The 25466-nt window shown below is 36.1% G+C and overlaps 1 protein-coding gene across 2 annotated transcripts in view; it reads left to right on the top strand.

Moving 5' to 3' along the window:
• ZNHIT6 (zinc finger HIT-type containing 6) overlaps nt 1-24541 on the top strand; it is a 59872-nt gene extending 35331 nt beyond the window's left edge. Inside the window, exons 8-10 of one of the 2 annotated variants that reach the window (XM_021690055.1) lie at nt 716-793; nt 19490-19614; nt 23589-24541. In XM_021690055.1, the coding sequence (XP_021545730.1) occupies nt 716-793; nt 19490-19614; nt 23589-23629 (244 nt within the window). In that variant the 3' untranslated portion in view covers nt 23630-24541. The remainder of the gene's footprint in view (nt 1-715; nt 794-19489; nt 19615-23588) is intronic. The other variant, XM_044914061.1, reaches the window with a different exon arrangement.
• The last annotated feature ends 925 nt before the right edge of the window (nt 24542-25466 follow it).

Below are 25466 nucleotides of genomic sequence, written 5' to 3'. Positions count from 1 at the left end.
TTAAAATTAAAAAAAAAAAAAAAAAAAAAAGCATATATAAAGTTCCCAGTACAGGGCCTAGCGCACAGTAGGCAGCACTCAAAAAGGGAAACTATTATTAGAGTGTGAATTAGTTTTCCTGAGCAGGAACCCCTTTGACTTTGTTTTCTCCAGATGGTTCCTGCTTGGGATATGAATGCTTGGTTTGGTTCCAGAGTAACCTGGTGTTTAAATTTTAGACTGGGTGGATTCTAAAATGTCTGGTCCAATTCTAGTTAAATCTCATCTTCTACTTCTAATAAAAGGTGTTGCCCAGACTGAACCAGATCCATGCCCCATATCAAGTAGTGTCTTTGGCACACCTATAGTGGTTGGATTTCTTTCCTTCTTATTACTGATAATCCAGTTGTTATCATTGGTCATGTGTTTGGCAGTAAGACAAAGTACCTGTCACTAAATTGGATACATTTAATTAAAATAAATAAAATAACAAGTTTAACTTAATTTAACTGAAATAGATATTTTTTAATTCAAGATATTTTACAGAGAGAAGAAAGGTTAATTTTTTAAAATTCAAATCCTTGGTTAGAAAATATCTTTAACCTCTTTTCTGTGCTTGGATAGTTGAATTTTAAGTATTATTAGCTACTCATAAATATTTGGTCTTCCATAGATACTATCTTGAAATATATTAAAAATCAGTTTTGCTTCCTTCAATATGACATTTTTATTTCAGGTTGAAAGCCTACATTCGCTCTCAAACTGGGGTCCAAATTTTAATGAAGGTTGAATATATGCAGCAAAATTTAGTAAGGTAAAATTGCTTCCCTCCCCATTTCTTTATATATTTTCTAATTCTGTAATATAATTAAGTAGCTTGATTAGCTTAAGTAGCTGGTTATTATACTACTATGATTTTCAAATTAAAATTTTAAAATAATCACACTTATAGAATAAATTCAATTGAAAAAAACTCTGGTTAAAGTATCTTAAAATGGCATTATGTACAAGTAAAAGATTCCTAATTCCCATTTTAACTTACTTCAAGAAATATTCTCTACAACAGAGTTTGAGTGTTTACGTTTTTGCCTTTGGAAATGCAAAAATTCATGTGATCAACTGAGCATTGCATATATTGCTTTCTCTGCAGAGAAATGTAAAGAGAGCTGGGATCTAACAAACCATATTATTTGAGAAAGTTCTTAACTTTACTGGGCTCTGTTCCTTCATTAATGGAGTGGTAAAATAGACTACACCAAACAATCTCTGGGAGTCTCTACAAAGTCTGCTTACATGCCAGTTACGTTGTCGTTGTACTGAATTACAAAACACTGATCTTTTATGACCTTTGATGCTCTTCCATTCATTGTTCAAGTAACAAAACTACTAGAATCAACTCAGACTGTATCTGGTCAGTCTCACCTATGATTTGATTTGTTAGCGTAGCATAGAGGTTTTAGAGTCCAAGCTGTGAAACCCAGCACAGCTGGGTTGAAATCCCAGGGGCACCTGGGTGGCTCGGTTGGTTAGCGTCTGCCTTCAGCTCAGGTCATGATCCCAGGGTCCTGGGATGGAGCCCCGAGTCAGACCCCCCTGCTCAGCGGGGAGCCTGCTTCTCCTTCTCCCTCTGCTGCTCCCCCTGCTTGTGTGCGTGCCCCCTCCCTCCCTCCCTCTCTCTCTCTCTCAAATAAATAAAATGTTAGAAAAATAAAAAAGATCGTCGTGAAAGATTAAGATATTCATTCAGCACATGGTAAGTGCATGATTTTATTATTACTACTCCAGATAAATGGATTCTTAAAAAATGTCTGCACATAAGATTGTAAGACTTGTAGCTAAGAACAGATTTAAACACCAAATCTTGACCACCTTTTACCAACATATCTCAAATACTCGCAACTTCATATCATTGATCATGGTTCAGTGATAAAAAATTCAAGTTTTCTATCACATAGTTTTTTCCCTAGACTTCTTAATTCAGTATATGTACATGCAGTTCATGCTTTAACTCTCCTCCTTCCCCTGAAAGATTTGGAATCTCAAATGAGAGAGGAATAGAAGGTTTTGTGGGTTTTGCAAAGATAGTTTATCCAGTGTAACATCCATGCTAACCAAAGTCAGTATTTCTAAAATTGGTAATCAAACATTTATGTAATTAGTGAGAAATACTGATGTAAAAGGTGCATTCTTTCAGTTTTGCCTAGCAAAATCTTAAAGTAAATTTCATACAATTCATGTTTAGACAAAACAATTTGCAACATTGCCTTGGAATTTACCTCCTGTCAGTCATTAAATAATTTCTCCTTTTATTATCTTTTATCTCATTTAAATTCAATTCCTTTCTTAACATTTACTATATCTTATTTAGTTAATTCTTGTAAATGTTACTCACATTTACGTGGTGCACTCTTGATGGGTATACTGTGGCTTCAGTCTCAATAAGCCTGTTAAAAGAACACCTGTGAGGGTTTTTATGAAAAATGAAATTGCTTTCTGGATAGTTGTTTCATCTCATCTTCTCTGGGCCATGGAACTAATACATACTCTCCCAAGTCTTCTCATGACAACCTGCTGATGTGTCCCAACATTCTAACACTTCTGCACCACTCTGAGCATTTACCAGCTCCTTGTCCTAGACTGCCAGTGTGGGGATAACATGTAAATGGCTCCAGAAGGATTGGAAGGGAGACAGTAAAAGTGCTACCCATCCAACTGATTGCTTCATCATTTCCTTTGTTGTACTTATCAGGCCTTGAATAATTACAGATAGCAGCCATTGGCTACTATTTTAATGGCTGCATGAATGTAATTATTTGTTTTCTTAACAAGTATGTGTTTGAAATACCATATTGCTTTTCTAGACTTAATAAAAATATTTTGGTGAGGTTGGGCATCATCTTGACCACGGTCACCCTGTTTACCTAATCTGTTCGGCTAATAATTAAATTTCTTTACCAAAGCTAAGGAAAACAACCCATTATAATTTTGGTACAACTGCTAAGAACAAAAGGTTGGGGTTTTCTTTTTCCTTTTTTGTTTTGTGTTAGTTTATTATGATTTTTGTTTTGTTTCTTTGTTGTTTCCATTTTTATTTCCTCCATTACCAGAAAGAGAAAGTTTGCTCTATTTTTATTTTAAGTCAAGGCAAACTGGGAAGTGGCCAGTAAAGAAATGTGCCAGCTCACTGAGCCAGTCAAACTTGACTCTTTGGCATTAGTATCCCCTTCTTCCAAAATTCAAGGAAACCAAAACTGTACATGTTAAAAGGTGGATACTGAGTATTTTAAAGTTTATAATACAGGACAGGCTGTTTGGGCTGAGATAGCATTCATTTTTAATTTGGAAATGTATGCTATAAATGCTTGAAGAGCAAAGAGGATAGAGATTTCGAGATGGAGACCTCAGCATGTCCTAGCAGACTGGGGTTTTCCAGGAGAGTGGCTAGCAGAAATGCCTATAGCATGACATGATCCAGAGGGGAGTAGTTGGGAAAATCATTTCACGCAATTGCATTAGAAAGACATCAGGATAGAGAGAGACCACAGCACAGGAAGATACCAGTCAGATTGGAAAGGTTTAATTTAACAGAGAGGGTAAACCTGAACCCAAAACAAGGTCAGAGAAGTACACTGAATGACCTAATTCTAGGCCCTCAATTTTTCTGTGCTTCATTTTCCTTTAGGGTCCTTTATTTTCTCTTATTTTATACCTTCTTTAGGAACCCATAGAGGACCAAGTTGGGCCTTGGGTTAACCTTAATCCCCATAGGGAAAAGAATGATAGATTAATAAAGGAAAAGGTGAGTGTTGTTCAAAGAATACCTAGAATAGGCTGATACTAAACCTGAGCCAATCTGAATAAGATGAAAAGTATTTTGACTTTCTCTTATCTATATAAAAAACTTGCCATCCAAATTTCCCCATTTCAGTTGTTTATTTGAACTCAGTGATCTATGAAAACATTAGGAAGAAAGGGAAGGTTACAACCTAGGTCCTCGGAAACTCCAGTGAAGGAGTTTTTATTCTAAGTTGGGATAAGGTACATCATATATTTATGATTGTTAAGTCAACTTCATGATATAGTGATCCTAATTTCTATAAAACTTCCCAGTTTTCAAGTATTTTCTAATCATGACTAATGAAATTAGATACATGAGAATACTTTTAGAAATAGATTTTCATTTGATTTTTTTATTTAAAGATTTTTTAAATCACAGTGTTTTTCAGATAGTGCATTCATAGATAGGATAAGATGAGCACTTAACATTTGATTGTATACTTAATTACACTAGTATCATTAAACATTCAGAGAACATCTAAGTAAGATTATTATAGGTTTTAAAATGTTAGGCTTCTAATATAAGATAAGCATGCTAAAATAGGATTTTATTATTTCCTAAAAAGTACTTACAAGGCAAAAACATGTAGTTTCCTTGTGGCTGTTGATTTTAAATGTATCCTACGATTTACAGCATTCCCATGACTCCAGAGTAAAGTCTTTTTACCAAATCCTTGATGTTGCCAGTTTCTACTGGTTGTGTTTTCCATTCTTGGAGGGTTTATGATAGTTGTCTCATGATATACCTGATCAGCTAGAGCAATCTTAAATGTTTCCATTTTTAGCTTTGCCATACATGACTTTTATTTTTAGATTTAGGGGATTATAGAATGCATGTCTAACCCTAAGGAATTTGCTGCTGATCTGTTCGGGAGTTTTCTTTCCAGAATACACAGTTGGAATTTGTGTTTTCTTACAAGAGCTAATATGGCTTCTTAAGTAAATTCGTGTATTCATTCACTTGCAGACAGTGATACCCACTGTGGTCCAGGTGGGTATTCCAGACATTAGGGTGATGACGGTAAGGAGAACCATTTCTGCCCCTGTGGAGCTTACAGTCTCAGTGGAGGAGAATTCATGAAAGGTGCTTGTGTTAGCAGGCCACCCTTTATCTCTTGCCACATCATTTCTTAACCAGCTCTCTATTCTCAGAAAGTAAATGAGTGGTTTTGAAACAGAAAAACCTATGTTGGTAATGCCAGGTACTATAAGAGGCAGTCATTGTATTGCTGCTCACTTAAGTTGTTACTGACTGAAGAATTTAGAACACTCCCAAGTTTGGTACTGTTCATTCAATTGCAATTTTCCAAATCTGTATTCTGTGTTGTATTTACTAGTGAAATCATTTATTTCCCATAAGGAAGTTGAGATACATTTTCCGTTCTTTATGTTTACTTTGCTGCTTTGATGTTTATGTAAGGTCCTTTTTATTTTGGGTTTTTTTCTTTTTTTAAGATTTATTTATTAGAGTGAGACATTGGGAGGGAGGGGCAGAGGGAGAGAGAATTCCAAGCAGACTTCACTCTGAGCACGGAGCCCATTGTGGGGCTCGATCCCACAACTCCAAGATCCAAGACCTGAGCCAAACCAAGAGTCAGGTGCTTAACCAACTGCATCACGCAGGCGCCCCTATAAGGTCCTACTTTTGATAAAGATGTGGTTTAAGCTGTTATGGGATAATTCTTGCCAAATTTACTCAAAAACCATTAATTAAGCACATTTTATCTTTGAAGGCTATAAATAAAAACTGGGGTTTTTACAAGAATGAATGGGGTATAGTTCTGCTATAGTGGGGGAAAACAAACAGGAAGCAAAGGTGACTAAGGTTCCTGGCATGGATCTGTTTTTGGAGAGATGCAGATAGGGCCTGGAGAGTCTTAGGGCACATTGAGTTTTAAGTAGAAGTGGCATCATTTTCTGGAACATTATTTTTAAAAACAATGGCCTTTTGGGTGCCTGGGTAGCTCAGTCGTTAAGCATCTGCCTTCGGCTCAGGTCATGATCCCAGGGTCCTGGGATCGAGTCCCACATCGGGCTCTCTGCTCAGCAGGGAGCCTGCTTATCCCTCTCCCACTGCCTGCTGCTCCCCCTGCTTGTGTGCGCTCTCTCTCTCTCTGTCAAATAAATAAATAAAATCTTTAAAAATAAATAAAAACAATGGCTTTTTTATACTACTCATTTGTTATTAGGATCCCTTCAGAGTGAGATTATATCATATTCCAGTAAGAAATAGTAATAGTATCCTTTCGGAATACATAATTTGTGGACTAGACCTGATTTTACTTTGAGAGGTTCCAGACTAGACTTTGTAGACCAAAAGTCTCACCATTGTAAATACTAAGCTTATTAGATCACTGCTTCGCAAACCTAACCCAAATTATGAGATGTTCCAATTAATTACCTTTTTGTTTTTATGCAAGAACCAACATCAAAGTAGATTTTCTGTGAAGTCAAAATAATGTTATAAATTTGGTTCAAACCTTGGAAAGTTACTAAGCCTGTTTTCCCACCTGAAAGTGGGGATCAAAACAGAAGCAATAGTGCATTGTTGTGAAGATTACTTTGTGATGTTAGTTGCTTAGCACAGTGCCTGGCACATAGCAAATCACTCTTGGTCAGTACATCTTCTTCATGTATTAAGAGTTGCCATAGGGGCGCTAGGGGGGCTCAATTTTGTTAAGCGTCTGCCTTTGTCTCACTCAGGTCATGATCTCAGGGTCCTGGGATCAAGCCCCACGCTGGGCTCTCTGCTCATCGGGGAGCCTGCTTGTGCTCACTCTCCCTCTCTTTCTTTCTCAAATAAATAAAATCTTTTTTAAAAAATTATAAAAAATGAGAATTGTGATATTCAGTCAACATCTTGCAGAATTGGCTCAATATAAGGGTTTTATTATTGTTTTAATCCTAAAGATTACTTCCTTAGAAAAAGGAGGAAGTCTGTTTTAAAAAATTCCATGTAGCCAGCAGTGGACTGTATTATGCATTACTTTTTTTTAAATAACAACTTGTTTCAGCCATTTTGTATTTCTTGTGCTTGTGGGAACTAAGTTCAATATTAGCTATACTCTCAACATGCTCACCATTAACCACGTGGGGGCAGATACCCAGTCATGTTAGTTTCTGTTTCTTTTAGCATAAATTGGATATTGGGAGAATATGAGGTTTGAGGAGCTTGTGTACTTAAGGTGTTATCAAGTATTATTTCTGTACAATGACTCCCAGATGTAGATATTTTCAACCTTTCTCCCAAACTCCAAATCCTGGTTTGTAGCTATCTTAACACATCTCATTAAATCTTAAACTCAGACCATTTAGATCTCATCACACCGCATCTGTTTCTTCCTGGGTGTGTGTGTGTGTGTGTTTTGTTTTAAATATAGATTAAATGGGTTGATTATGTTCCTGGCATCTAGTAAGCAGTCAGCAAATGTTGATACTTAATCCTTGTTATTGGCACTGTTATTCTTATAGTGAGACATAAGACCTTAGAGCCATCTTTCATTTCTCCCTTACCTGGCTTACATGGTTTCCTCCGTAATGAGTCTCTCCTCTCCATTTTTCTGAGTGACTATTGTTTATCAGTATTTGCAGTGGAGCCTATCCCTTCCCACCAACTGGATGTGATTTCCTTATCCTTTGAGCCTTAAAAAATGTGTTGTACTTCTCATAGTTTCCTGCAATCATGTCTTATTTTTCTCCCAACAAGATTTATCCTATTCGATGATAAACTCCCTTTTGAAAACAGTGACTACATTAGGCATCTTCATCTTTATATTTCCTGCAGTACTAAGTCAATGACTTTCCCATAGTAGGAATTTCAGTGATAATTTTTTAACGAGTAGTGTACTAATTCACTTAAATGTATGTATGCTTGCTATTTGCTAGGTGTTGATACCACTTTAATACCCAAAAGCAGGACTGGGACGACTTTTTCTAAAATGGCCAGAGAGTAAACGTTTTTGGCATGGTGGGCCATGCAGTCAAAATTGTCAACTCTGCTATTATAGCACATAAGCATCTATAGATAATACATAAATGAATGGGTATGACTTATGTTCCAGTAAGACTTTACTTACAAAACAGACAGTGGGTTGGATTTGGCCTGCTGACCGTACTTTACCAATCTCTGCTCTGAAGGACTTTTTTTTTTTTTAAGTAGGCTCTACACCCAGCATGGAGCCCAACATGGGGCTTGAACTCATAACCCTGAGATAAGACCTGAGCAGAGATCAAGAGTTGGACGCTTAACCAGCTGAGCCACTCAGGCACCCCTAAAGCATTTTTTATTGGTTATTTGTCACTATATCATTTAATCAGTTGAGGGCTTCAATTCTCAGTATGGAAAATGAGAGAGAAAAATAGAGATTATAACAACTGCCCAGTATAATTAAAAGTTACTTCAGAAAAAGCAGTTCCTGCTCAGAAGACAGGCTTTTTGATAAATGAACTTGACCTAAAGTATATGGAGTCCGTTCCCTATGCCAGCTCAGTGTTAAGCACTAGGGTTACACAGGCATCTAAAAGACTAGCCTTCAAGGAGCTCACAGTCTAGGAGAGAAGGTAGATATATGGTAAATGCTACAATAGATACGTATTTTATATATAAGGCATAACAAGTGCCCAGTGGAAGGCATGGGCATTTTGCATAGACACGTGAGACTTGTCATTTTTTGATGGAAGCACACACCAGTTGCCTTCATTCTATTTCCAAAGATTGGCATCTAAAGTTAAGAGTTTAGACTTTAAACCCAAGCCAAATTAAAGTATTATTTAGGCTTTGACTTAATGAGCATCACAGGAGATTATTACTCTTCTTGGGGACACTACCCTCCTGTACTTGCACAGATTTTATTAGCTGTTTCCTACTGTGCTGGTTGTAGTTAATAATTTTTGGAGCACTTTTTTTTTTCTTTTTCTTTTTCTGAAAAAGAAAAACCAGCAAAAATATGAGCTCTTTCTCTTAGATTTTATTTCCATGCTGAAGAGGTTGTTTTTTAAATAAAAACTAAAGTTACTTTACTTTCTTTTGATCTGTAACACGAAATATTTTAAAATCATTTTTAGTGAAATTAAAGAGGTAAGATACTTTTTCCTATGTTGTTTTAGAGAAATTGATTTTGCCTATGTAAAGGCCTCTAGTGAGACCCACCTGACCTCCTTTTGGCTTTCACTAACACAAATCCCTCCCCCGCTTAACCTCCCCTCCCCGCCCAGCAAGCAAAGACCTTTTCTACCTTAGAGCAGAGCTGACCTCCAGTTCATGTAACTTGCTCAGATTCTGATTTCCCTGACTCTCAGCTCTGCCTGCAAGATACCACCTCTCAGCCTTAGTTGATTCTAAGAGCCTGGTCTCTTGCCTGCCTTTCCTCATAGCCCTGCCACACCCCTCCTTGCTTTTCACCTAACCCATATCCCTACTGGCCAATTATTCCTCCTTACCTTAAACATCTCCCCAACTGAACATTTAACCTGTATTTCTTCTTTTCTCACAAAGTGCTTCTCATATTTCAGTGTCCATCATAATCATTTAGGACAGTCGTTGGAAATACAGATTTCCAGCCTACCCTCAGAGGCTCTGGTTTATCAGTTTCATATAGGACCCAGAAACCTGCATTTTTTACAGTCTCTGCATCCTAAGTTTTCCCTGTGATCATACTTTGAGAAACACTGGCCAGGGTGGTAAACTCCCTGAGGACATTTTTGGTTCCCATACAGTGTTTGACATGTTTTCTGTATAATAAGTATTTGGCAGATGTTTATTCAGTTGAATTGTTGAAGATGTATAAAGAAATATATAATTTGATATTGAGATGGATTTTTTGAAATCAAATTTTTACATCTTTAAAGATATTAGTCTGTACCCTTTGCCTAATTGAACTGGAACTGGAAAATTAAATTATTTCAGGCTTACAGAAAATAATTAAAAAATATACTTTGAAGATAGACTAAATAAGAAATTTATAGTATGTAGTTAAAAGTTAGGATTTTTAAAAATGTCCTGCCATTAGAAAACAAGGTGTTAGAAGTTAACATTATTTTGAGAATATTGGTACAGAATTAAATATATTATCAGAGAACATTAAAGGAATTCCAGAATGTCTAAGAACAGCATTAATTACTTTCAGATGTCTTGTCTTATGAAAATTGCAGGCTCCATTGTTGCCTTTTTATTAGAGCCCTTGAAAGTAACCATGCTGAAGGGTTAGTAAAGACAGCAGTATGTCTCTAGATGGGGTTACTTAAATTTCCTTGTTTTCCTTTTGGAATTTGATTCTATTAATGAGTACTTAACGATAGTAAGCAAACTTGCCTGTAATAGAAGATCCATCACCCATGATTGCCCATCATGAGATGCATTTCCAGTAAAAATTTTACTTCAAATGTAGTATGTTTGTGTTTTGATCAATTTTATACTAATAAAGTATTTTTAACATTTAAAGTATTAAGGTCATAGGTAGTAAAATTAATTTTTTAGCTTACATATTTTGTTACAGAAAAGTATAAATGGGTAATCAATAAAAGATTTTCAAACATAAATGCATTACTCAGGGTAAAATTCTTTGGAGAATTGGGAGTGGAAATACAAGTTCAAGAGGAAGAGGAAACCATATAAGATTTCTAATTATTAAGGAAGAGCTTGGGAAAAAAGGGAAAAAGAGAAGAGCATTTTAAATGGATGATAATCGGTATCAAATTGCTATGGTATTTAGATTTGAGTGAATTTACTTAAGAGTAAGGTAACATTTTCATTTTAAATAAGTATTTACACAATAAATTATGTTCTTTGCATCTATTTAAACTTGTGAGTAAAGATTTTAAATGAGAGTTTAGATAATCTATTTAAAAATATACAAAAGTGGGGCACATGGGTGGCTCAGTCCATTAAGCGTCCAACTTTGGTTTTAGCTCAGGTCGTGATCTCAGAATTGTGAGACTGAGCCCTACAATGGGCTCATCCACGCTCAGTGCGGTGTCTGCTTGAGATTCTTTCCCCTCCCTTCCCCCTCCTCCTCTACTCCTCCCCTCACTGGCATGTGCATTCTCTCTTCTGTCACTCTCTTTCTCTCTCTCTCTCAAATAAAATCTTCAAAATATATATATACACAAAAATATCATTGTTTTCCAAAACTATTTTAAGTTATATATAACCAAAAAAGTGTGAAGATCCTGAATAAGTTTTCCCAAACACACAAAAAAGTTTGCTGCAAGGGTGAGTTTAAAACAAGGTTAAATCTAGAGGCAAATAGGTACCTTTACGAAACATAATAACTATTAATAACAACCTCTTATTGAGTGCCTCTACTGTTTTATAGGTGCTTTGGTAAGCATTTGTATACATTATGATTATGTTACATTATACATGCATTATAAGTTTTACACATTATAATTGCATAGAGAGCCCTGACTGCAGCTTCGTAACCACCAAATGGTGGTACCTAAATCCAGACCTAGGCCTGCCTGTCTCCCAGTGCATTAGTATGTTTTCTTCAATAGAGCACATGCCGTAAATGGACATAACGCATGTTCTTAGATTATGTAAACCCAACCCCAGTTCTTTGTTACACCTTTTTGGGATTGTTGATTATTTTTCAGAGTGAAAGCCATGATCAAGATGAGTACATGCTCAAAATGGTATTAACCTTTGACCACATTTCAGACCTAGACCTTAGAACAAAGGAAGCAAGAGATCATTTGAAGACTAGAAAATGTTAAAATCAATCTGAAGAATGTCCATACATATAAAGGAAATACGTCGAGTGAGGTACTAAGTATTTTTATCAGAGAAGACATATCCAGTGGGTTTTATGCGGGGAATTCTACTTAAAGCAGTTTTATGATAAGACCTGTAAACTTAGCTGTAGGGAATCTGAAGCTCAGCCAGTTGGCAAAGCTGGGTTAGTATTTACAGGACAGATGCAAGCACAACTATTAAAGTTTCAGTAGTTGTGAACTTGAGAATTTTAATTTGAGAGGCTGTACTGAAGATCCAAAGTGATGTGATGGTCAGATTCTTACTAGATTGTAAGTCTACAGTTCCCATAGTGATCTCATTTCAAATATATACTATATTCATTACTAGTTACAGAAATTATGAGAAATATAAAATGAGAGTTTTCTCTGAAAGCTTGGGAAATATATTTTATTTTTTTAAAGATTTTATTTGTTTATTTGTCAGAGAGAGAGAGAGAACAGGGGGAGCGTCAGGCAGAGGGAGAAGTAGGCTCCCTGCTGAGCAAGGAGCCCGATGTGGGACTCGATCCCAGGATCCTGGGATCATGACCTGAGCTGAAGGCAGACGCTTAACCAACTGAGCCACCCAGGTGTCCTGGGAAATATATTTTAATTCTCAATGTTAATGTACTAAATTTATACATTCTAGTTATACGGTAATTTGTAACCAACTTTATATACTCTTCGGTGGTAATAATGACATGATTAGTTGACATTTCTAAGTGATTTCAGGTATTTCATTTTAGCCAAAGAGCTTCAACCTCCTCCAACCTTTCTCTTTAATTTTTTTATAAGTACCCAAACTATGAATTCTGTGTATATTCCCATATCTACTTTCCACTTAGTCCTGTGGACACTAGCTTACTCCTGACTCTGTCTACCTTATACATATACTTTCTTCCTGAAAAGCCTTCATCCTTGACCTCTAGTGAATACCTAATAGTTCACCACTATTTTCCCAGAGCCTTGAACAGTGTCTGGTACAATGTAGACCCTCAGTAAATATGTATTGAGTGAGGAATAAGTGAACAAGCAAACAGTAGAGTGAAGGAATTCAAGATCTGCTTTCAGTAGCCCCAACCCTGTATCTCCTTGAATGACCGTGAGTAAGGTTAAGGTACTTAATTTCTCAGGGCTTCATTGCCCTCAGCTGGAAGATTAAAAAAAAGACTAAATTCTTGCCATTTCTAAAGTGATACAATTCTGTGATGTAGTTAATTCATGAACTATTTAACGTTTAAGCAAAAGTTTCTCTGAGGAAACTGATCATATTTTGCAAAATGATACTTCCTAATAAAAATTGAAGATTAAGGGGCGCCTGGGTGGCTCATTCAGCTCAGGTCATGATCACAGGGTCCTGGGATAGAGCCCTGCGTCAGGCTCCCTGCTCTGAGGAGAGCTGCTTCTCCCTCTGCCTGCCACTCCCCCTGCTTGTGCTCACTCTCTCTGCCAAATAAATAAGTAAATCTTAAAAAAAATTTTTTTGAACATTAAGTCTGTAATCATACTCTTACAGTCAATTTAGTACCAAAAGAAATATGTTTTGTTGACAAGAGTAAGGCTAATTAAAATTCCCTATGTTATATTAGAAAGTCTTTGAAGGAGGAGGGCTTTTAAGAACCAGTTAAGTGGGGGAGGTAGCTAGGGTTAGCAAATGAAGTACCTAGATATTGAGTGTGCTGTGCAGCCTGAAAGAATATGTGCAGGTGAGTAAGGAAGAAGAGAGCATGTTTTTTGAGTATCTACTTAGCGTTACATTTCTATCATAGCACTTCTCCCAATGAAATGTAATTATTTCTTTGACTAGTACCCTCAGTAAACTGTGGGATTTATTTCTGTGAACTTCTGTTACCTAGCAGACCACCTGTATGTGGTAGATACTAAATAAATATTTGAGGAATTAATTGATGAATAAGTGTTTACATTTCCACATGCATTAATTGTAATGAAGTACGTACTATATCTCTACAAGATAGGAAAGTTAAGCTCAGAAATTGACCTACCCAAAATAAACCAATTTATAGTTACAAAGCCAGGATTTGGACTTAGGTCTCTCTACAAGATATGCTTTTTCTACTAACTAGTCTCACCATACATCATGAACATAATTCCTGACTAGTATGTCATTTCCCTCCTAGAGATGCTTTATTATAAAAAATCTTTGGAGTATAAAATCTTATTGGACAAGTTCCATTTTCATCTGTTAAATTCACTTATTTAATCTTTACAAGCTAGCCCTTGAATAGATAACTTTTCCATCATTATACTGATGAAGAAAATGGAGTACCCTTGAGGAGTCACAGATCTTAAAAGGACCTTAAGATCCTTAAGGATCTTAAGATTGGAACCCAAGCCTCTGGATTTAAAAGTAATTGAGCTTCCAGTAAGGATCAGGAAAGACTGAACAAATGGCATCTAGAACAAGTAAGAGCCTTGTAAGGCTCTCCTTAAAGTTTTAAAATATGTAATTGGCCGCTGTTTTACCACATCCCGTAGCTTTCATACCGTGGATAGACTAGAATCATTTACCACTGCAGTTATGAACTGTTGAGCTTTCCTTTTGAAAGAGAAGGCATATGTCTGTACTACCCAGCTCATGACTGGTGCCCCATATCAAGCACTTGTAGTCCTCATTTACATAGCTATATTAAAGTCCCAAAATAAAGTGCAGCAAATTATTAATTCAACTACTGTTGGCTTTTTTTTTTTTAATATGAAAACTAGGAGAAATTAGGTAAGAAAAAAATTCAACTTTGGCAAGATCCGTTTCTAATATGACTTGGACTGTATGAATTACAGAAATTGTGACATAGGAATATTATTTGGAGAAATTTTAAATAGTACCTTTTTCTTTTAAACAGAAGAATTTAAACTCTCTGACCCCTGTACTTAGTTTGGTTTTATATGTTTCAGTTTATGTATTTTCTTCTCCTACTCTGCATCTTCTTTAACAATCTGGTTTCTTTCTTCCTTTTCATTTGGATTTTGAAAACCAGTTTGTTTCTCTAATCCATTTACTTTCTACTTTATTACCTAAAGTTTAGTACTTTAAAGTTTGTATTATTTTCAAGGAATTTGATAAATGTGAATCTAAAACAGTTTGCAGTTGATTCAAAAACCATAATTCAGTTACGCAGGATGAACCATACCTTAAAAACAGTTAACTATCAGATAACTGATTTATATTAAGGTTAATTTGGGGCTCCTGGCTGGCTCAGTCAGTAGAGCATGCGACTCTTCATCTCGGATCGTGAGTTCAAACCCCATGCTGGGCATAGAGCTTGCTTACATACATCTATACATATATAGTAAATTTTTTAATAGCCAAAGATTCAACCTTGTACATTTGGAATCAGTTAGTTGCACTTTTAACTCAGAAATCTAGATTGAGAAATAAATGCAACGGTTAAGAACATAAGTTAAGTGCTATAAATATCACATAAATATCGAAACATGTAAGGGTGGGCGCCTTGGTGGCTCAGTCAGTTAAGTGTCTGCCTTTCCAGGTCATAATCCCAGAGTCCCCAGATCAGGCCCCACGTCGGGCTTCCTGCTCAGTGGAGAGTCTGGTTCTCCCCCTGCCTCTCACCCTGCTCTACGCTCTCTCACTCACTCTCTCTCTCTCAAATAAATAAAATCTTAAAAAAAAAAAGCCTTGTAGGGGCTCAGTCAGTTGAGTGTCTGCCTTCAGCTCAGGTCATGATCCCAGGGTCCTGGGATCAAGCCCTACGTCTGACTTCTCTGCTCGGCCGGGAGCCTGCTTCTCCCTCTCCCTCTGCCTTCCACTCCCCCTGTTTGTGCGCGCTCTCTCTCTCTCTCTGTTAAATAAATAAGATCCTTAAAAAATACATCAAAACTTGTAGAATTTTAAAGCTGGAGTCAACTTGGTGATCACCTCATCCAGTGACTTTATTTTCTAGTGGGAAAAGTTCTGTGGCCTAGGGACTACTATTAGATTATTAAATTTGGAGAATATTCATATTTAGTTTCAATATTTTTTGGGAGGGGAAAGGGAAATGATCTAAGGAGTGTCAGTGATAGGAAATAAAGTGGTTTGTGACTTTTTAAAATTCTGTCTTCTTTTGAGTTAGGAGAAATTTTTTTAAAATCCTAATTTGCAAATAAAGTAGAGGAAGAAGTTGAGAACTTGGGCAGTTTCTTTGAAAGTTAGTAACAGAGCCAAGATTAAAAACACACCCTTGACTATCAAGACAACTTTTATTTATATAATGTCAATCACTGTAACACCTGTTTAGCCTACTGAGCCATGCTGCCCTTATAATGCCCCTGTGAAGCTGCCTGGAGCAGGGTCAGCTAGCAAGCCTGTGAGGGTGAGCAAGTGAAATAACAAGAGGAAATGTCTGAGAAGGTCCCTAAGGGTTAAAAAAAAAAAAAAGACAAATGTTGGTGTCTTAATTCTTCCAAACCTAAGTAGTTTGTCTTAGGGTAGTAGAGCCATTCTACTAATGGGAACTCCAGAGTCTGAGCAAATTTCAAACAGATAAAGCTGTCCCTTAGGATTCAGTAACTTAATGGCTTGCAAAAGAGCTAAGGCCTAAATGTTTTAGGCAGTGCCAAGCTGGACTCTACAACTTGCCTAAAGATAATAGAAATGGAAACATTCAAAGTACTTTTAGCCTCCTGGAAGGAAATGTGATCTAAAATAATAGTTTGAAAGTTGTAATTCTATATTTAAAATGTAAAATGCATAAAAAGGCAAATATGTGTTTCCGTGCTAACATAATAAGTGCCATTCTTTGTTACTCTGAAGAAGTCCAATGACTGTCCTGAACTAAACTTCCTATCAGAATGTGTTTTATTTTAGGTAATTATACAGATGTAAAACTTTGTTCATGGCTTCAGTAACTGAGCTAGCAGTGTCTTTGTTCTATCATTTAACCCCACAATAACTCTCTGAAGTGACACTGTCATTCTCCAGTTTCACGTGTGGAAACTAGGGATCAGAGAAGTAAAGTAACTTGTCCAGAATCACAGTAAGTGATGGACTTTAACTCACAGTGTTGGGCCCCAAACCCAAGCAGCCACTAAAAGTTGCTGCTTCATTTAATTACAAGTCACAAAATGTTACCCCATATGTGTTTGATGGCTTTTCTTTATAAACAGTTTACATAATTTTCTTTTTACGTTTATGGGCAAATTTTAATGGTAGACTTAAGAGTAACCATTAGTAGTAGAAAAATAAAGAAATTCAGGATTTCAACTAAAAGATGATCTAGTGAAGTCCAACCTCTTTAACAGACTTGAAAGCTGAAGCCTAGAAGCTTACTGACACTCAGTACCAATATTGTTGTGATTAGAAGTTTGCAACATTTTAGGGTAAACACAAAATAAAATTCAGCGGTTCTAATGAAAACCATACAACATACCAGATTTTCATTGTATTTGAATACAGTATTTTAAAAATAATTCATTATAAGTTCTTATAAATTTTTGCATCCCAAGTGCTTTGTTAAAGTAGAAAGAAAAGTAGAAGGGCCTGCCTCACACATAAAACAGGGACCAAAAATTTTTTTTAACTAAACAAGTAAGCATTGTAGTTTTAAGGTTGAAGTAATGTATAACTTATATGGTAATTTTTAAGTATCTCTAGATGTTCCTCTGCTGGGAACATATTTTATACTGTATCAGCAAGAGTATTAGGTTTCCAGTTACCATGTGGCTTTTGAAGAATTTTTTTTTTTTAATTCAACTTTGGAGATACAGAGAAACCTGATGAAGATTGAATATTATGAAAAGAAACAAATTACCTAAAATGTTAAGTCTACACTGAAAATTACCAAAAACTGAAATAAGTAGAAAACAGTCCCTTATTTGTGAAATGTTTCTTAATAGAAGTCTTGTGATTCATTTAAATTCACAGAAGATAAGTTACTGCAAGTGTTTGTAGGATGCTACTTGAAAATTTCCCATTTGAGAATTCAAGTGTTATTTTCTCCTAAGAAAAATTTGGTTATATCCATTTTATATTTTACTTTAAAAGTTAATCTTATACTTTGATATCTAATTCAATCTCATTTTTCTCTTATGTGTAATTACTGCTAACTTTAAAAAAAAGACACTGCTTAATTCAAAGGGAAATATGTTTAAAAGATGTGAAGCATTTAATCCTTGAATGCTGGAACCACTTTTAAAGTATTGTAAGAACATCTGTGTTACATTACACAGGGAAAAGAATGTATGCATTCCGTGGCCTATGGGCACTGGGGTGGCTGGTTTAGGAAAACTGAGTATTTTGCATTTCATGTTTTTTTCAACATAAAAAATTTTCTATGACTCTAAAATGAAGAATGGAATTCCAAGGGTAGGGAATGTAGTCAGGCAAACATAAGTCAAGTATAGTTGTTCTCTCACTTGTCACCTACTTCTGAAAAAGAAATCAGCTTCTGTAGCAGGTTTGTCTTTTCATTTTGTTAAGCACTTTTTCCCCCTTATTTGAGAAGTATTCCATGGAACAAACTTACAGAGAGATCACTACACCAGGAGTTCTTCAGAAGTGCACTGCATGTCTCACTCAGCTACGAGTTACTGTGCAAATAATCTCTTACTAATTAGGAAATACCAAAGTTTGTAAGTGATTTACTCTTAACAAAATTACAGCAGATTCAAATATATTCCAGTGATAACCTCACTCTTGATCACTTGTATCCAGTATGCTTTCCTGAGTGGGAGGGAAGAGGATGGAGTTACAGCTCCATCAGGCTGGGTATCCCGTAGGATGTGTGTGTTGCATGTGAATATCATCTGTCATTGGTGGAAGAAAATAGAGATGGAAGAAAAAAGTTGGAGAATTAGGACTACACTGGTGGACATGTTCTCAACTTTTTCATCTTTAATGTGACATGATATTAACATGCCAACACATACCCATATGCAACTCCTAATGAGCTAGATGAAATTCCACCCCTTTCTCTGCTACTCCAGAAAGCAAGCAAGGGGGAGAATGTTAGGGGAATGTATCTTTAATCAACTAAAAAAAAAAAAGTGTTTTTTTTTTTGTTTTTTTTTTTTTTAAGTAATGACTTGAGAGTTTCATACCTTAAGGAACATTAGCATCTAATTACCTGTGACACATTTGACAGCTATGTCATGACTGATAAACTCCATATTCCTTAAATTTTGTGTTTTAGGCTCATCCAGAAACTCACTGTTTTTTGTTTGTTTTTTATTTCAAAATAAAGGAAGGCCAAATTTAATTGTATGGCAATGTAAATTTCTGGAAACTATTTATAATTAGAATTAACTTTTTAGGGGCGCCTGGGTGGCTCAGTCGTTAAGCGTCTGCCTTCGGCTCAGGTCATGATCTCAGGGTCCTGGGATCGAGCCCCGCATCGGGCTCCCTGCTCGGCGGGAAGCCTGCTTCTCCCTCTCCCACTCCCCCTGCTTGTGTTCCCTCTCTCGCTGTGCCTCTCTCTGTCAAATAAATAAATAAAATCTTTAAAAAAAAAAAGAATTAACTTTTTACAGAAGTATTTGTAACCAGTTATTTTAACACCATATATTCCTGAAAATTATCATGGGATAGTTTTTTGTTTTTCTTTTAAGGCTCAAACTAAATATATTTGAGGAATTTGAGTTTTGAACTAGTCATTGCATGATCCAGGAAGAATTCATGACACATCAAACCATAGATATTGTATAAAAGTTAGTCTTTATTCCTTCATCTGAAAATGACTTGTTCTCAAGCTTTTCTAATGTCAAATTATTTGATATGCTCTTTATTTAGCTTTAGAACGTGTATAATAATAGTACTTTTAACTGGTTTTTTTTAGAGGCACTAAACTTACTATATTATAAGGAAATAACTATTGAATTAATGTCATTAACATTTAAAATTTTTTTTAATATAAGGGACTCTGATATAATTAGTAACTTTGAATATTAAGGCTGTTTTTAATTTTTGTTTTGCTTTTTTTATTGTAAGGTATTATGAACTGGATCCTTACAAAAGTCTCCGTGACAATTTGAGGAACAAAGTGATCATTGAGTATCCAACATTACATGTGGTATTAAAAGAATCCAGTCATGACATGGAAGTTCTTCACCAAGGTAAATATAAATTTGTTCCTGTAATGCTTAGAATAACTCTAGTGAACCTGAGCAGTTACACAACTGTGTTTATTTCTTTATATATTTGTTTTCCCACTGTATTTACACACTTAACTGAATTTGCTCTATAGCTAGCTATAGTTAATGTAAAGAACCAAATGAATGAGCTGCTGATTCTGTCGTGTTTGAGAGCACGTAGCTTATAATATCAATTCAAAATGAAAGAGTAAGTTTGGCTATAAAAAGACATTCTTTGCCTTATTGGAGTTCTACAGGTTTTGTCTTTTTTAAAGCTAATAGCCTTTAAGTAACAGTCTGTCCAATATCAGATAAATTTACTCTCTAGTTAAAACTCTCTTTAGAGATTCCTAAAATGAGGGATTATAAAACATTTTTAGTATCTTACCTTATAGAAAGGGATAATGTTTAAAAGAATGTCATGTTTAAAATTTGGACTGTGTTTAGAATAAGCTAGTGACAGTGACTTGACCTTTATCTCCTTTTTTTAAACACACTGGTTTTATTTTCCTTGATGTTTGTTTCTTTGGCTATATTTATTCCTTGTCATTTTAGTGATTCTTTAAAAGTAGATACTTGTCGGGGCGCCTGGGTGGCTCAGTTGGTTAAGCGACTGCCTTCGGCTCGGGTCATGATCCTGGAGTCCCTGGATCGAGTCCCGCATTGGGCTCCCTGCTCGGCAGGGAGTCTGCTTCTCCCTCTGACCCTCCTCCCTCTCATGCTCTCTGTCTCTCATTCTCTCTCTCGCAAATAAATAAAAAATTAAAAAAAAAAAAAGTAGATACTTGTCCCTCTTTGGTGAGTAGTAAAATTGGAAGTATTAAAACTGGAAATGGTATACGTAAAAGTTTAGTATCTAAAATGACTTATCCATATTTGCAGCTGCTGATTAGAGTAAGCTACTTGTGTTTCTGAATGCAAATTCTAGAGGATGAATAAAATTCAGAAATTACTTTTTAAAAGGGAGAAAGGTGACTCAACTCAAAACCATGAGATACCTCTTTCAGCTAAGAATAATAGTTACAGGCCAAGTTTCATTTTAACAGTCTCCAGATGGCCAGTGAATCCTTGGATTGGATTGAAATCTATTTTTTAAATAATATTACTCGAAACATGTGGTTTAGGTTTTGTTGTTACACCAGCAGTATAGGCTGAAATAGGCAGTAACCTTTGTTTTAAGGTGTTCTCTTACATGTATATAATAGGTTTTTTTCTTAGCAAAAGAGAAATTTTTTTTTCAAAGTGGCCAAAATTTTGTCAGCGTCACAATTTGAATCTAGAATTTTAGGTAGCAAACGTGAAGTTTCTAATAATCGGTTATGGGCCTCTAAATCTTTAGATTAATTATTGACTATATATTTTTCACAATTTGAGAATATCTGATTTTATTTTCTCAAATTATAAGAGTGTTATAAATGACCAATTTCACTTTTTTTTTTTTTTTTTTAGCTGTGTAATACCTTACTTTTTCCTTAATATAATTCACATAGCTCTAAATGTTAGTTTCAGGGAAAGTTGTTTAGTAATGTGGGTTACTAGCCAGGGCAAACATGTCTGTGTAAATAAACAGAGCACACACAGCTCCTCTTTCACCTTGTTTAGGAATGCACACTGAATGAAGGCTTCCTGTAACGAAGCAAAATGAAAAGGCTATTTTTGTAGTGTACTTGGAACCTGATTAAGTAAAATTGGCTATTTTTTGGTGGGTATATGATATTTGACTTATTTACAGGAAGACAAGTGACTCATGCTTTCAGGATAGAGGACCCTTTAGAGCTGCTGTGGCAAAAAACTTAATGAGGGTCTGACAGGATCTTAAGGACCATAACAGCGTTGTCACATCATAAATACACTTTAAAAATAATGCTGGGTGTTTTGTACGTGCATTTCTTTGTGTGAGCACTTCAAGGTATCTGTTTTTTTTGTATATTCTCATAGCTTTGAATATTCTGCAGGGTGGTCCCTTAATGCAGGAGGAGGGTTATATAAGAACAGGGCATTTTCTTTGGAAAGCCTTGAAATTCCTTCTCTCTCCGGAGGCAAAAATGTTGGATTTTGATCTTGAGTTCATAGCACAAGGTGTCTCTCTTCTCGTTTGGGAAAAATGTGTTTCTGGGCTGGCATTCAGTAGTTTTCACACTTGATCATTGTTACAATGTTTGCTATGGTTGTAGATTGCCACAGTTTTTCAAAAGTCTGCCGGTATTGATGGGCAATAGGCAAGTTTTGTTTGTTTGCTTTTTGCTTTTTAAGGAATGTAAAAGGTTGACTATAAAAGATTGAGCCATTAAGGTAGCCCACTAGATTGAAAATGTGGAGTGCTGATCACCCATCTTGTATCAGTCCAGTGGGAAGTGCTCAGAATGGTGTTACTTGCTTCACAGGTCCCTATTTGCCAAAGGTAGCTGGTAGATTTAGATGATTTAATAAGAGCTGCTGCTTTTCAGTCTTAAGAAAAAAAAAAATGGAGTGCAGTAAAAGAAGAAAACAGGACAGTTCAGGAAGCAAAGCAAGTGAAGGGTTTCCCCCACACTGCAGTAGTACACAGCTCCATTAATTTAAAAATATCAGCAAAATGTGTTTCTCTGTTGTTCTAAGATAACTCCAATAGAAAATGCCTCTGCCTTTTGAAAAGGAATCCAACCCAAAACTGATGACTTCAATTAGTGAAAATACATAACATAGGAGCTACTCATTCACCAGTCTCTTGTTGGGCCAGTATATCCTTTCATCCATTCTCCCTCCCTCTCTCCTCCCCTCATTCTTCCTTACCCCCCTTTCTCTTCCTTGTTTTGTCTGTGTGTGACATATTGGGGTGGGGAGATGGGGATGGGTCTCAGGCACAAGAACACACATGTGAACTTTACAGTGCAATAGGTGCTATAATAAAATGTGTATACATTGCAAAGAAAGCCAGAGGAGACCAACTTACTTGTATTATCATGGAGATACTTGAAGGACTGGGCTAGAGTTTATAAAAGTCCACGAGGATCAGGACTGTATCTTGGATTGAACCTGTTTCAGTCCTTTCCTCATAAAAAAGGATTCAGTAAACATTGTGGTTGCTGGGACAATCTTAAATCTAGGTACCATCGACAAACCCCACGGAACTTGATAGTTGAATATGAGGCAAGATCTAGGTTTATGATTCTAGCATCAGCTCTTACTAAGCTGTGGGCCCTTGAGCATTTACTCTGCCTCTGAGCTTGATTTCCCTCATCTACACAATGGAAATAAAAGGCTATACGGCTGAAGCAAAGTAATTTTCATAGTGTTTTAATATATTATTTCCTTTTAGCGTCACTATACAATGAAATAGAGCTGTTACTCTGGTTGACTTGCATTTATATTGATTCAGCAAACAGGCTACACTGGGAGGTTAGATATAAGGAGGAAAGATCTAGTCTCTCTCCTTAAGGAACTCTCAGTTTAGTAAGTGAATCATAGTCTTGCTTGCTCCAGTCAGGACAGCTCCTTTAAAGGGGCTCCATTTCTGCTCTACGTTATATTTCCTATGAAAGGAAGGAGATGGCGATTAGTCTTCTCTGAGCCCACATTCACTCAACATACACTGACCCTCAATTTTCAGTTTAAAAAAAAAAAAATTATGGAAAAATATATTCCAACCACACTTGGGTAGCCTATGTGATAATAGTGATCTTTCCATTGGTACGAATATGGGATCATAACCACACTGTGAAGTGACCATTCCCAAGTCTTCCACAGAGTCAGGAAGGATGTTGCCTCACAAACTATAATTGCCACTTTCAGACATTGTTTCTTTATTGTGGCCAGAACTGTATATCCTGGCTGCCTGGAACATGACATGGTTTGTCTGTCCCCATGAGCAGTGCTGTTGGTATGCATCAGAAGGGAGGAGAGAAGAAGGAAAAACAGAACAAGCTAAACAGAAACAGTATAAACACTTGACTGTATGTTTACTTATTTTTTTTCAGTGAAAAGTGAATCTCCCAAGAACGTTGGCAATGAAAATTGAGCACTTCTGGAGGAAGAAGGTGAAAATTCCCAGACAATTGCAGAGGACTGACTATGCATTGATTAGCTGTTGGATGACTGGGATATTGTCAGTGGGCGGTTGAAATTTTTTGCTTCTCTGAGAGTAATTAAACAATCTAAAAGTTTTTTTTAAAAGGTGTATTTTCTAGCCTCTTGGATTGACTTGTAAGGCCCTTATTCCTAGTAATAACCCCTTTTCTGCACCTGACCAGCATAGTGCTTATTTCAGTTAGGCCCAGGGTTTTAATATGCTTAATTCCAAGGTTGAAAACTTTTTTTGTTTAGTTTGATGCAAGACCAAACCCAAGAATCACCTGTGTCAGCCACAAAGCTGGCAGTCTCGTTGGTAGAACCTCACTGAACATAAAGGCTATGTGACACACCATGTAGCCACAGGAGGACTGACCCATCATTACCCATTCTTGTCTTTCGGGTTTATTTGTAACTCACCCTCTTGAGATGACTGAGTGGGTCTTTTTTACTTGGGTAGCATCTAGTTCAGTGTCACATGTAAAGGATAAATAAATACTATTAACTATTACTTCTTATATTCAGTTCACAAAATCAATGGCTTCTCGTTGTTTGAACCATGAGTGCTCACAAATTTGGCTCTCCTTGTTTGCACAGTGAGCTGTGTCTTATTATGAATTCTGTGCCTTTCATCCCGTTCCCATTCCACTCTCCTCATTACCATACAGGGGTGTTGTGATGAGCAGTTTTATGCTGTTTTGAAACATCCAGCAATAACTAAAGAAAGAAACACTTGGAACTCTTCAAAGTGTTACTGGAATGTATATGTGCATTTATGTATATACATGGCTTAATTTATACCTTATGGCAGCTCTGTATACATTATGATCTCACATATTGAAATTAAAGTTTCCTAGTTTTATTGGAATTTATACAGTTATGAAATTGCAATATGGCTATAAAAGAGTAAAAGATTATTACATCTGTGTTGCATCTGTGTACTTAATGGTTAAGAAAACAATGATAAAATGGGACATTGGTGAATTCATTTTTAGTTTATAATTGGGATAAGTTTTAGACCAAAAAGAAGCCAGAGGCATTAATTAAAGAGGCTTGGGAAAAATAGAAATGAGAAGATGAGCATAGGAGAAACTTGTAGAACACAATTATGTGTAACCTGGAGGTCAAAACTGGAGAAGCGAATCCAGAGACAATAATGCCACAAAGACCCTTAGTATAAAAGTAATAGTGGAACTGTAATTCATAGAAAATAAGGTATTGCAATTTGAGAAATAGCTACACTTCCTAAAGCAGCTTCAGGAATCTTCCTCATACGTGAAAGGTTTCTGTAGAATTAGGTTTTTCACAGTATTTCTGGGGAGACAACTAAATGGGATTTCAAAGGATTCATATTTAATCTAAAAGTGAAATTTGTTTTCTTGAAACAGGCAAGAAATAGGATGAATTGAATCAATGTGTCACAGAATTGTTAGTGGGAAAAGTGGGATAAAGTACACACCAGGAGCATATGATCTGACTATCAGATGGAGAGCAGTTTCCTGATCGTGAAATCTGTTATGACATAGTCTCATTCCAAGAAAAGTACTGAGTTCCATGTCTTCTAGAATTTAAATTGAAAACTGGACAACCAAAGGATTTATTCTATACTTCCCCCGAAAGGGGGAAAACATCTGCATGATGCAGTGCATCTTTGCCATCCCTATAGTCTAGAATTCTATTAGATTTTTCAATTATAGACTGTTCCTTAGGAAAGAATTTAGCATAGTGCCCTTAAATATAACTATCAGCTCATTTGATTAATATACATATTTATTCCCACAGGATTT

This window comes from Neomonachus schauinslandi, chromosome 4 (assembly GCF_002201575.2).
Source record: "Neomonachus schauinslandi chromosome 4, ASM220157v2, whole genome shotgun sequence".
Lineage (NCBI taxonomy): Eukaryota > Metazoa > Chordata > Mammalia > Carnivora > Phocidae > Neomonachus > Neomonachus schauinslandi.
This window is presented reverse-complemented; position numbering and strand designations above follow the sequence as displayed.